The 14,878-nt window shown below is 35.9% G+C and overlaps 1 protein-coding gene across 1 annotated transcript; it reads right to left on the minus strand.

Annotated features, from left to right (window-relative positions):
* Positions 1 to 8,055: 8,055 nt before the first annotated feature.
* LOC122592998 (sodium/calcium exchanger NCL-like) lies at positions 8,056 to 11,776 on the minus strand. Its single transcript, XM_043765329.1, has 7 exons — positions 11,351 to 11,776; positions 10,332 to 10,517; positions 9,994 to 10,175; positions 9,744 to 9,889; positions 9,379 to 9,655; positions 8,968 to 9,276; positions 8,056 to 8,492 (listed from the first exon to the last, which is right to left on the minus strand). Exons 1-7 carry the CDS (start codon positions 11,751 to 11,753, stop codon positions 8,244 to 8,246), a joined length of 1,752 nt encoding a protein of 583 aa, XP_043621264.1. The 5' UTR covers positions 11,754 to 11,776; the 3' UTR covers positions 8,056 to 8,243.
* Positions 11,777 to 14,878: the final 3,102 nt, after the last annotated feature.

Below are 14,878 nucleotides of genomic sequence, written 5' to 3' on the forward strand. Positions count from 1 at the left end.
GCAATCATTAGTATCATGACCATGATCCTCATGAAAATCACAATACTTATTCATGTTCTTCTTTGCAGATCTGAGAGGGGGAGGGGGTTTGAAAGTTGACCCTACCCTCTCAGTTTTTAAGATCTCTTTTGGAGACTTTATTAAGTCCACAAGATGGACACTTTTTCCATACTGAACTGGCCTCTTACCTCTTCTATCAGGATGCTCATCCCTTCTTGTACCTCTTCTATAATCCTCCCTGGGGCCATCTCGCCTAACATCAAAATGAGGCCTTTTCCCTCCAGAGGGTCCTGCCCATGACTTATCCTTTTTTATCATCCCCCTTACTAACGTGGAGGTTTCTCTAGAACGGAGGTAATCATAGGCTCGGTCAATGGCTTCCTTGAAAGTCTTAGAAACTTTTGTAGTCAACTTTTCTTGGAGACCTCCGGGATGCAAGGCAAGGGTAAAGCCTGATATCTGTTGACTTTCTGGTAGACCAGGTATCCTTTGACATTCTTGAGTGAATCTCAAGATAAAATCTCTGAGTGTCTCGTTCTCCCTTTGTCTTATTAAATGGGCTTCCAAGTGATTACGCTGGTGCTTCTTTTGTTGAAAGAAATGAGCGACAAATTTTTCTTTCAAATCTTGAAAATCTTTTATACTTCTTTCAGGTAAGCCAGTAAACCAATCTCTAGCATGCCCTTGCAATGTTCCAGGGAACAAGTGACAAGCCACCGGGTCTACCCATTTTTCTGTGAGTATCGCTTGGTCATATAATGCCAAGTGATCTTCTGGATCCCTGGTGCCGTCATAAGTCCCCACAACTGGAGGAACTTTTTGGCCATCTGGGAATGGATATTCTGCGATCCAATCATAGAATCTTGATTTGACAGCTGATCTTGGAATACTTACGGTTCGTGCTTGCCCCCTGCCTCTTCACCGGATAATACTTTTAACATTTTCAACAGTTCTCTTGCTGGATTTGGTGGTGGTGTTGGTTCTGGACGAGGTTGTTGCTTTTTAAGTTGTTCCACCATTAAAGACATTAAAGACTCCACAGTCCCCTGAGAGATTGGTGGAGGAGGAGGTGGAGGTGGAGGTGGAGTTGGTTTGAGTATACTGGTGAGTTGTGATAACCAATCTTGGCTGGGTTGTGTTGTAGCTGGAGAGGTGTGTTCTTGGGGAGGTGGTTGGGAGGGCTCCCCTATGAGCTTTAGCAATTCAACCAAGTGGCTTTCTTGGACAGTAATGGTCCCGGATGAGCTAGGGACAGGTTGTTTAACTGGGATTACTTGGTCACTTCCTAGTGAAGAGGATGTGACAGGCAAAGGTGTAGCAAGTGGAGAAATTATTGGAATGATATTTTGAGCCTCATGACCCTTTTCTTTTAACAATCCCTGGGTATCGGTGACAGGGTCACTTGTGCCTACCAATGAGGTGGCTGATGAGGATGATGTTCCTCTTACTGAGAACATTGACCCTATGGTACCCGAATTTAGGGAGGGCCTTGTATTAACTACGTCTTCAGACAAATATTGGAGTCTCGATCTAACATCCAATAAATTTTTATTGGAAATTGTTTTTTCACCCTGGGTATGCTCACTATTAATACTTTGCACAGTTACTAGAGGTGGAGGGGTAATGGTGGTATCTTTTTGAGATTTTTCACCACCACTTGCTTCAGCCTCCATAGACCCAGGTGAGGTTATTTTTGAGAGTGGAGTTTCTTCCCTGGCCATGCAAGACCAAGAAAAAGAGAAATGATATGGTGATTTTGATTTTAACAGTAATAGAATCCGTTCAACAAACAGGTCCCACGGATGGCGCCAATGTTTGAACCTAAATTAATTGGCTCAGTGACAATTGAGATTAAGGGCCACAATCATTATGACTCCTGATAAATCAGTGCGATCCTAACAAACTCTTAGCAAGTCTAAGGTGATAGTGATTGTGTGATGATTTTGATATGATTGATTTTTGGTTGATTGTGAGCATTGAATGAGATTGAATTTAATGTGAATTGAATGTGTCCTGACAATTCCTTACATGAGTATTTATATAGGAATAATCAGGAGAGTGACAAACCTTTTTCTAAGATTCACCTACAGTGAATATACCTTTTGTAGTAATAATGTAACGTGTACATATTTGTAAACATATTCATTTATAAATGTGCTCGTATATATCAAGTAAGATATAATGTATAAGATTTGCAAGTCTGTGTGTTAGAAAAACCTAACAACCAGTGTGTCTCATACATTACTCGAGCAACATATATTTAAGTAAAGAAGCATTGTCATATCTCGAGTATATGTTGATATATCTCGAGCAGGAGGTATTTAAAAGAGTTATATTGGCCCATAAAGGAGGTCTGGCCTATTAGGTTAAAACATGACCAGCCGCTCCATTCTCTCAATTGTATATATTTTGAGCAAGGCCATCGAAGACCGGGCATCTCCTATCAAGTCCTTTTAGTGATTGTCATATCTCGAGTTACCATATCTCTAGCTCACAGTTTCTAGCCCTTCCTTTCTTGCTATATCTCGAGCCTGGCAAGGCCTTCTTTGTAACGGTCATATCTCGAGCCTTTCTTGTCACATCTCGAGCCTTTCTCCAATTTTTGTAAGTCGAGCCCTTATATATATATATATATATATATATTTCGGGTATTCTCAGTGTGTCAAATCTTGTTTCTACTATCTTTGTCTCAAGCCCCTTATATACATCTCGAGCCTTTCAAGTCCATCTCGAATCCCTCATATTAAGTAAAATCCTTTAATTTGAAAATATACATATAATATATATATATATATATGTTTCGGGTATTCGATATTGATCTCGCGCATCTCTATCTCGAGTATATTGGGTATTCGATATTGCCCTCTGTAACTCGAGCTCTCTATAGGGTATTTGATATTGCCCTCTGTAACTCGAGCTCTTTATAGGGTATTCGATATTACCCTCTTGTAACTCGAGCATCTCTATCTCGGGTCCCACTATTATCCGGTAGTTTAATGTTTCAAGTATACATATTTAATCTCGTGGATATCTATACACGATCATTTAATATCATCTCATGGGGAATAAAACAAACTAAAACACATAAAAGATACGAGTATAAATATAAGAGAAATGATATTCGTACCACCGAAATTGATTCATTTACCACATTGTACAAATATTACAGCACATTGTATATTCAGTTAATGCATGGTTGTGGTAAATTAATCAATTTAGGTGGTACTAATATCACTTCCCTAAATATAATGAGATAGACATGTAATGACATATGCAGACCTTTTGACTAGTGGGATGGGGGCTATAAAAAAATTTCATCGCTTAGGGTAATTTTTTTTTAGTGAAGGGTAAGTTTTTTTCCTTTAATTTTAACCAAGATCAAGGATGAAAAGTATCAAAATTCCATTGCCGGACTACGTACAAATCGTTAGGATGAGTCTCCCCACGGTTAATACTTTGATCCGCCTGTGATGACACGTTCATGACACATTACTCCCAACGGTGTCACCGTGTGACACATCCGTGACACTCCCGTGGGAGTGGTCTTATCACCAAATCTAGTGTCATCAAATATCCGCATATGGATTTTATAATATTTTTGAAAAATGAAGTTATAAACTTAATTAGTATATAGTGTCATTGACATATATCTATGTATAACGTATAATATTGTACTGAATTTAAATATGAATTTTGAAGATATGAAAAGAATAAATAAAGCGTTATGAGATTTAATAATAAGGAGAGATACATGGAGGAGTTGGTCTAGGAATGAAAACAGGAGAGGGAGTGTGGAGCGAGAATTTGTGCGACAAAATAAAAAAAATATATATATAATGCATAGAATTCGAAATTCAAAATCTAATAGAGTACGTAACGTACGTAACAAATGGTAACAAATGGGAATTTGTTACGTACGTTACGTACCCTATTAGATTTTGAATTTCGAATTCTATATTTGTTACGTACGTTACGTACTCTATTAGATTTTGAATTTCGAATTCTATGCATTATATATATATTTTTTTTATTTTGCCATATTTTTATTTCAACATTATATGTTTACCTTTTTAGCTCAAAACTCGATCATAAAATATAATCTACTAGTATTTGATTTTATCCAGCTTTCAGACAGCTCAAAACACCAGCTAATCTTTCAGAAAATATCACATTTCAATTCTAAGATCATATTTTCTATTTAAGTTATTAGAAATCTATGCAGTTTAGATGCACGTTTCTGTTTCTATCTTTATGTTCAAATTGTTTTTAATTATGTTAGATATTCTTTTAACGTTTAGATTTATAAAATCGTATCTGCTGATTTAATATTTTTCTAGATTTTACACTTTTTGTTTTTGTGTCTCTCTTCTTTGTATGCACATATATATACATACACACATGAAGTTGAATGTGATATTCTATGGCTCAAGAACAACATAACCTTAGTAGTTCCGGTATTAGGTTGTCGAAAAAATCTAGGCAAAACAAAGTACCACAAAGAGGTTTGGGTGTGGCACAACTTGAAAAAATTATACTAGAAGAAAAACAATCAAAAGATGTAAATTTTAGGCCACCCGCGATTCCTTTACCATCGTCGTTGCCAGTTTCATTGCCTATCCAACGTCCTTTGATAACGAAAAGTGATTGTAGTTTTGTGTCTAAGCCAATGGTTAGTAGTAGTAGTTGTAGTAGTAGTAATGGGAGAAGTAGATTGTGGAGAGGTGGTGAGTATATTTTCGTAGGGGAGAATGAGAATCCGAATCCAGATCAGGATCGGGTTCAGAATCATGGCATGGATCAACGTGGCTACGTTGTTTCCATGCCTATGAATCTAGGTGGATTGCCTTATGAATCTAGTCCAACAGTTTGGCCAGTGGTACCTAGTACAACACGAAGATCTCATGTTAAGCAACCTTGTTCTTCAACAATGGTTGGTAGTCTTTCGTGTTCATACTTTTTGTATTTATTTATTTATGTCTATATATAGAGAGATTTATATCATACATATTGTGGATGTATAAGGTATAAAATATGATCTTGGAATCTTTGCAGAAAGAGCCCCCTTCAAACCAAAGCTATTGTAGCAACAAGTATTCATCAATATGGCCAGAAGAAGAAAAGGTTTGTGTTGTTACTATTTCTTTGATATTTGAAATTGCGAAATGATATATGATAGATCAAATGTTTATATGACTATATTGTTTATATAGTATGAGCAGATTGTTGGGTTGAAGAGATCATATCCTTTTTCAGTGGAAAATATGCCAATTCCTTCTTTCAACTGCAAATTCTCTTCTGCATATGTCTTTCCAACGCCTTGTAGCAATGGAGACATTGCTAGTTTAGATCTTCCTATTCCTATTTTCAGGTAAACCATAAAGGATTCTATTTCATCCGTAATTGGTTTCATTCGATATGCATTAAGTAGTTTTGATATTGTTTACATTTTTGTAATGATTGCTATTGATATTGAGTTTTCAAATGAACTATTATAGTTGTAAATTTGTCAGAAAAATCTATATAGAGCTGGGAAAATCTTAACATTTTTCTTGTTAATAGTTATTAAAACTTTGATTGTTTCTGATGGTCTTGAATCCTTTTGCAGAGAAAAATCTTTAAGCATAGGTGCCAAAAAGGATCAACCGAGCAAGAAACTTATGGACAAAAACCATGGTCTTGCCAAAGATTTTCTCACATTGGCTCCTCCGCGAGCTTCACCTCGGTCACATTCAAGTTCAAAAGAAAAGTTGACACCTTTTTCTGTTGGAGAACTTGGCATATCACCATATCAAGTGAGTTTTTCTTTTGACATACTTTAGTCATTCTATTTGACTTTTGAGTTGACAATATAAGGTTTGACTTTTTGTTTAGGGTGAAACAGGAGATACATTTGGAACTCATATGTTAAAGCAAACACAGCCATTGCATAGTTTCTTTCCAGTTGTAAAGACCCATGGAAACAACAATGGTGAAGCAGGGGAACAAGTTGATCTCAATTTGAAGCTATAATACAAGTCTTACCAATTCCAATTCTTTATTTTTCTTACTTTTTTTTTTTTTAATTTTTGGCAGAGTTGTTTATTTGTTTTACGATTTTTCTCTTGAGTTTAAATGTCTTTTTCCTTGATCCTTGTATTTATTTTCTCTGTTACAAACTGGTCAGTGTCCTTGTAGAAATGCAAAAAAGGAACCATGTTATATGATGATTTTTGTCAAAAGTTGCATATCCTTGTATGGTGAAAAACAACCATGTTATATTTGCCAAAACTTGCAAATCCTTATATGATTATAAACCTACATAATAGATGTTGACAGAAAAGCACTACCTAATCATACCGGAGCTGATAAGATGTTGACGGAAAACAAACAAATGACATAAATGATAAATCGAACCTTTGGATTTGACGTAGAAATCTGCAATAGCCCACAAAAGTCTCGAACGAATAAAAAATCTAAAGCAAAATGAACGAATTACTCACGAAAGCTAAATAAGATTGGTTGCCTCCTGATTTTGAGAAAGATAGATTCTATGGTAACATATCAGATGTCAACAAACTATATCAAAATCTTTGTTGTAAACAGGATAATTACTATTTCATACAAGCTAGTTGTAACAATGTAACCTGAAACAGGATTACAAAAGAAAAAGAGGGGAAAGGAAGACAGTTTTGCCATTCAAAACATAAGTACACATGCACAATTGACAATAAAATTGGCGTGGTTCAAAGAATCTAAGACCAACCTATTCCTAAACTAATGAAGCATAATCAAGAACCTATACTAAGCCAAGGGAAAACGGGTAGAAGGAGAAAGCAAAAAGAGAGATGTCGATAATCAAAATTATGAGCACCTCTAATAGTCTGATGGAAAATCCCATGTCACATAAACAAGTGCTACAGATACTGATAAGTGATAAGCAAAGTGTACTTATTATTCATACTTACGTCATGGTTTATATCTAACTGGTCAAATTTTATGCTTAAACCATTAAATAATCTAAATTATACCCACATAACAATTTTGTGTTTTGCTAAAACAAGGTTAAAAAAAAATACTCAATGGGTAAGTTAAAATTGTTGACATTACTCCACAGTGACAAAGTTACAAGAACAGTTGCTACTTGCTAGATTCATCACAAGGTTCATAGGAATTTATACAGCTTTCCATTCGAGTGGTCCAGTGGGCTTGTCTATAGAAATAAAAAGGTGTTACTTTAAATAGAACAGAAACTACGTGGACACGAATTCGGAATACTGGCCCGTTCAAACAACTCTTATGCCATTTGATGCATGTCGGTGTTAACTTCTTGGTTACCCAACTTTAATTTCCGATGTTGGGAAAACTTATATTCATATTGATTTTAACTTGACGAAGAGCCAATGGATTATGACCTAATATGGAAACTCATGAATTGAAATTCTCTAGATTAGAACCTCTCTCAAGTTCTCTAAAGTTATAAATTGTGAGATGAGCAACATGTGAGATTCATTAATAGATGAGACATACACTGGCACCTTGACAAAGTAGAAACCAGATGCAAGACCTGATCATATAACCAGTAACCTATGGATATTGTAGTCAGTTTAGAATCTAAGATACATGTAATGCATCCTAGTATATATTTACTTTCTTATCGCCTTACCCTTATACTTTCATCAGTAGTTTCATTCTCACATTCCTCTGCCAAATGTTTACAACAGAGTTTCAGTAGCTTTCGAGTCTGCGACTCTCTCCCTAACATAGATTTATTTTGGATTACAAGTTGCTACTGCCTATTTTTGTAGAATAAGAGTCGTTTTTTTTCCCCATGTAACCATATGACAGATAGTTCTTAGTTTCATCGTATTTTTCCCATGTAACCATATGACAGATAGTTCTTAGTTGAATTACAACAGACACCACACTGGAACTGTTTCTTTAGTTTTGTCCCGTTACGGTAACATATGTGATGTTAGTATGTTACATAAGATTGACAAGAACGACGTAAAATGTTACATGTTCGTAGAGAGGAAAAGATGACCAATCAAACTGAAGAAATGTGTAATCAAAAGTACGTAAAGACAAAACCAATTCCTTCCAAGAAATTTTCATACTAGTTACAGAAAATCACATGTCAAATAGGTAAATCAGGATAAATAAAACCAGCAACGAAACAGATGCTCTCGTGAGTTTCTATTTTTTACAGATCTCATAATTCACAATAAAAATGCAACAGTGAAACACGTCCCCGGAAGACACTGAATCTACGACCAACCAAAAACATAGTCAAGAACATATACCAAGATAAGGGAAAATGGATAGAGAGCAAAAGCGATGAAAGATGTCCACAGAGGGAAGGTGGTGCGTAAACTGCCAAACACGCCCATCACAATGCACACAATCAAAATAACGAGAACTTCTGAAGAAAAATCCCACGTCAATCCACGCACATAAACAAGTGCCAAGAATACTGCTAGGCAAAGTATATTGTTCATCGTTACTGCCCCATATAACTGCAACAATAGCACAATTATCATATAAGATTTGATGTTAGCAGAGCGTATATTTATATCCTGAAAACTCTTCAACCATCAAATAAGTGTTGGGATCTACAATAATTTAGAACTGGCAGAACTACTCGCTTACATAATGGATGTGTTTTCTAATTGTCAGGTCAAGTTAAACCAAGGTGTCAAATTCAGTTGAAAACTGTTATTTCTATCAACTAATTTTAAAAAATGAAATGGTTTAGGATGTGGTATGCATATAAGGGTGGAATTCAACTAGTTTCTCTTTGAGCTAATTTTTACTGTAAATATTATTTTACCCGATTGACCTGTTAGCAATCAAACATAAGCCAAATTGACCCATCCGTAAGAAAATGGGTACGAAGTAAATTTAATAATCTAACAATCATGGTTAGTGGTAGAGCTTTATCATGAAAAAAGATAAAAAAGATATATATTTTTGCAGGAAATAAGTAAATACCTCTGAAAATGTAAGAGACGCAGATCTCTTCTTTTTGCGGGTGGCAAAGATGATTGCAGACACTGCCTCACTCGAGTTGGTTGCTAAAGGCAATGCAATGAATGAGATGAAGAAAGACGGGATACTAGTTGCAGTAGAAAAATTACCAACGGCATCTACAAGAGGATCAGCAAATACAGCTGCAATAATAGTGCCCACTAACAAATATAGCACAGCCTTTACTATTGTCCCACGAGGATCATCAACCCCTTCCTCTTCATCATCATCACCAGCATCATCTCCTAGAAGATCATGTTCTCTCTTCGTTTCCTAAAAAAAAAAACCATATATTTTATATATATATATAAATATATCGTATACTACTATAGAATCTATATACACATCAAGGATCAGGGATTCTTGTTACTATACCTCATAATACTCATGAATGTACTTCAAAGTGTCAGGACCAGCAATATGGGGATCTATTTTGGAGCCCTTGGCTTCCAAAAGCCATTTTTCAAGTCCCGTTACGAATTCGCTGAACTCAATCTGATTGTTTTCTGACGTATCAAAATCTTTCATAACTTTATCCACAGCATCATCTTCACTCAAATTGATTTCATATAATTGCATTCCCACAACCAGAGCCCTAAGTTCAGAATGTGAAACACGGTCATCTCCATCCGAGTCAATGGACTTGAATAACCTGTCATAGATATTAGTACGATGTTACTAACGTGGGGCACATACTGCATATCACGCATAAATAAAAAAATTGTAATAAAAGTGCTGACTTTGTCAGAACATCATGGTTAGGTTTCCCCTGATCATCCAAGAGTCTTCCAAGTGCACGCTTTTTTAGGTACTTGAGAAACCTAGATCGTACGTGCTTATGCTTTGCAAATGCTAGGCGTCTCCTCTGCAATTTAGGCTGCACAACCTGAAAAATTGCATGTAATATTAGATACATATCCACAAATCAGATAGTCCGATATAGAACAATAATACTACTCTCAAGACATGCATTGCGGCATGAATACTTACCTGATAAATGCAGTACACGATTAAAAGAGCAACTGAAACAATAAGACCGAGTAAAACTGCCAAGTGTCTTCCAGAGTCTGAATGCATAATTTGTGGGAACTGGACAATAATGAAGGGGAGCACGGATACAGCCATAATCATGGCTGAATAGCTTGTCCAAATATCAGTACTGACACCAGAACCTGCAGTTTACAGACAACTTACCCAAGAATCAGCCTACACATACATCAAGTATCTATAAGTTAAAACCAATTAAGGCTCCGATATTGTGTTAAGGAACGGATAACAGAATTAAAGTGTGTGTTTGTTCAAAAATAAGACGAGTGACACACACGCACCTACTAAGCTAAACCCTTTAGTATCTTTCTTATCTACAGCAACCGAGTTTTCTATATCACACTTGCCAACATTGATGCAGATTCCCCATATTACAGTTATAAGCATGACCGTTGAACCTGATAATAAACCCATGCCTACGGATACCTGCTCTTGGGCAACTTCAATACTTCCTGATATACCAGATACTACAAAAAAAAAAAGCGAATAAGTAGTAGATAATAAAATGTATACAAAACAAGGGAAACACACATTTAAAATTATATATGTCTATACTATTTATACAAAACATAACGTCCCCACCCAACACATCACCTCTTTTCCCTGTCCAATAAAAAATGACAAATAACGCTCTTTCTTCCCCTCTCAATAAACATCAACACTTTCAGTACCAAAAGAAATTTTGAGACTTGTTTGTCTAAATTTACTAATTTATACTTGAATGTTTCTCCAAAGAACCATCCAAAATTATCCGCAACTCGCCACATTATGCTAGTATAGTATAACAACTCGGATAGAACAAAAAAGCATCTTAGAACATTAACTTTACTTAATGCACTTCACAGAAAAAATTAACCAATAAACCTATTGTTGATTATATTAGCAGTAAATTCTGACCCAATTCGCCTAACTTGTTTTCTAACATTTTTGTAGTCACAGTTTTTTTACCCATATACCATTATTATTATTCATATCGGAGTCAAAAAGGCTGGCCTTTCTTGGGTAATCTGAACAGGGAAAACCTCATCAGTTTACATGTTTTATTATGCACTTTTTCACCGAAGGTTAAACCAACTAAATATATTAATATGTCCAGGCACGAATAAATATAATTTACATCAAAAGGAACAAACTTTATTACAAATTTGTTCTGTGTCAACATATTTATAATATATGGTTAGCAAAATCCATAATATGAAGTATTTAAGTGTTAAGTCTTGAAATTTTACAAAGATCAACAGCAATAGATTATCACTTAGGATAAAATATGTACATAATTGAGCTATTTTTTTTTTTTTACCTAAAATAAGCATAGCATCAGGAAGGGCACCAAGGATGGGCAGCAACAAACCACCAACAAGACCAGGTCCTAAACTCTCAAGCAACAGTTCACTGCCAGAAGATAAATATGTAGCAGCAAGATACATAAGATACCCATATACCAATACTAAAAACAAGTTTCCCAAAACTGTTGTTGTGCAGGGCAAAAACCCATATGTTTGTTCACATGTTTCTTCTGCAAGTTCTTCTGTTTTGAAACGAAGTATGGTTTTTGGTGGTGGGTGTTCATTGTCAAGGCCGGTGGAAATGAGATCAGATGATGGTGTGGTGGTGATTAGACGGGCGGTGGTGGTTGTGGTTGTGAAGATGAGAAGAAATGCGAGTGTGAGGAGGAGAAGAGGGTGGTGATTAGTGTGTGCCATTTTTGGTGGGGGTGGATCCGATCTGTGACTGTTCAGAGGGTCAATAGAAAGGGGTGCATTACTTTATACTTTACCAGCCTAGTGCCCGCGCAATGCGGTGATAAAAATTTACAACGTACAATATGTCGTGATGATGACAATTAAAAGTGGTACTTATCTTTCGTTAGTTAGAACTTTTGTTGTTAGTTATAAACATATTTGTTAACTCGCGACTAGTGTGTCGACTCGTTTTGCGAAATTTTGAATCGTGAATTGTATCGTAAGAGTTATAAAAATAAAAAGTATATAAGAAAAATACATAAATAAATATGTATAAAACATACATTAATAATCGTATCACACGTATTAATAGCTTCTAAGAAAGTACAATAAATTTATAATATGAAAAAAATAAGTCTTGTAATTTTATATGTTTTTCTTATAAAAAAAATTGACAGGTATAATTAAATTAAATATAATATATAAATTCCTATAATACAAAAGTAACTGCCATTCCAAATAAATAAAATAAAAAAGAAAGAAAAGTAGCTATGGTCTATGGGAATCACGTGTATCAAAAGCTGTGAAGCCATTTTTCTAAAAAAAAAGTATGTACTCCATTATTTATCTTTAAAAAAAAAATACCATAGCATTCAGTCATCAATTTCATAGTAGTTTTATGTCTCCCTCTGCGATCTCTTCCATCTTCTTTCATTCAAACCCTAATGACCATGTAGCTACCACAGCCACGGTCAGCCCACCACCGGATAAATTCACACTGCCATCTTTGTCGGAGCAGAAAATTCAATATACTCAAATATGATGAAAAAGGTGTGTACTTTTCCAATACTCATCGGATCTTGACCGAAATGGACGGAGGTTACCCAGATGTAGGAGACCGGCGTAGAAGGTGGATTTTAGCATTAAAACAAATCTCAGATTTCGGTCATATTCATACTTTCAGTTTGCCGTTTCAACGTTTCCGGTGAATTTTCCGGCGAAGTGTTTGGACTAAACAATATGTTAGGGTTTGTTCGCGATTGAATTCTGATTCGATTGCAATGGGTTTCGTGTCTTAATTCGAAAAAGTGAAAGAGTAATCACGTTTTTCACTTTTCCGGCGAGTTTTCGAATTTTCCGGCAAACCTTGAATCGGTTTTATTTTGGCAAGGGTGTGTGCGGATTTTGTTCCTGGGCATTTTGGTGACAATTTCGAGTTCCAATTCGAAGAAATAGAGGAGCAATCGTAGATCTAAGTTTTCCGGAGAGATTCAATGAACTTTCAGGCGGCGGTGATGGTGATGCAATGGCGGCGGCGACTGTGACCGGTGGTGGTGAGCGGCTGAAGTAGCAATGTTGGTGGCGGAGATTGGTGGCGGCGTTACGTGACGGCGGCGGCGGTGTTGGTGGCGGCGGTGGCTGGAGGTGGTTGAAGACACCTGCGGCTGGTGGTGGTTGAAAAAGGCGGCGACTGTCGGTGGTTAGGTGGTGCTGAATGGTGATTGGAAAGGTTTTGGGGTAAAATGGTAATTATCAATAAAAGATAGGGATAAATTAGGTAGATCAATGTTGTAATTTGAGAAAATAAAAATGAGCTTCCTCTATTATAAGGGAGTATAGATATATGGGCATGGTGCCATGGTGGTCCCCCTAACGCAAGTCGCAAGATATTAGGGTGAATCGGTTTTTGACTATTTTCATCGGTTATATTTTGGCATTTTTTACGTTGGGAGTGTGCTATCTGATCGTTTTTTCTTGAGGTTTGGTCCATCGTTGTTTATTGCTTGAAACCTAACTTTTTGATTTTGAGGCCAATGTTTTCAAAACAACCTCTTTTTGGGTTTGTTGGTTACTGTTGCTATCTTATTACACTTATATATGGTCATATACTTCATATTACTGTTAATTACTTGATTTTGATTAGCTTGATAATGTTATTTTGTGGTAGCGTTATTTTTATTACATTGTAGTGTTGATATTATTGTTCTCATTTAATGCAATATTTGGCCGGAAAACTAATAGGTTGTCGGTATGTTAAAAAAAAAATAGGTTGTCGGTGATGATAATATGATATTGTTGAAAAAGTTAGGTTACCAATTTTACGTTAAATGAGCGATGATAATATTTTTCATAAAAATGAGACTAGATGATCCGGGACGTATCTTGACAGGGTAAATCTTCGGCTTGCAACAATGGCGTCTCCAACTTCTGAATTCTCGACTCCTAATTTCTGACCCCAAATGTGTTTACCAATTTTTTCCAGTGTTCCAGCCCCCTTTTTAGTTTCCCACAACTATTTTAAGTTTTCCACCTAAATACGGTTACTCCTAGTATATTGTACAGTTATATGCTTTCCGGCCATTGGCAAGTTTTGGCATTTCACATTCTACTTTGATAAATTTTTACAAGTTTTAGCGTGGACATATATCATATTCCTATTGGTCTAGTTTTTGCCAAAACATGTTTTTTGGCACTAAAACCTTCACCATTAGGCATTTCCAATGGATTGCCTACCGAGTTATTTGACTGAACGAATTGAACACAATTTGCTTTCATTGCATTTTCAATATGCTTGTCAGTTTATCTTTGCTTCTAAGCAAACTGGAGGCAAATTGAGAAGAAATGAGAGTGTGAGGAGGAGAAGAGGGTGGTGATTAGTGTGTGCCATTTTGGGTGGAGGTGGATCCGATCTGTGACTGTTTAGAGGGTCAATAGAAAGGGGTGCGTTACTTTATACTATATGTATATATATATACGAGAGAAAGTACCTGTGTATTGCGGCGGTAAGATGGTGGGGTGATAGGTCATAGGAGTTGATAGGTCACAGAAGGTGATAGGTCATAGAGTGTGATAGCCAAATGCCTTAGCCGTATGGGCTCCGCCCTCGGATTTAAAAATTCTTCGAAAGTATATCAAATAACATCTCTAATGAAATATCACAAAACTTTAAGAACACTCATATAACTTTTATAATTTATCAATGTACGGTTTTTGAGATAAAAGAATTTGAATAAATTAGAGAAATAAAATGATTTATGGAGGGGAGAAAAAAATGAGTGGTTGAGATTTGAAGAGCGAAAAAATGAGTAATTGAGATGTATATATAGATGTATTGTACATTATGCATTAATAGGTGTACATTGTTG

The sequence above is a fragment of the Erigeron canadensis genome, chromosome 3 (genome assembly GCF_010389155.1).
Source record: "Erigeron canadensis isolate Cc75 chromosome 3, C_canadensis_v1, whole genome shotgun sequence".
NCBI classification, from domain to species: Eukaryota; Viridiplantae; Streptophyta; class Magnoliopsida; order Asterales; family Asteraceae; genus Erigeron; species Erigeron canadensis.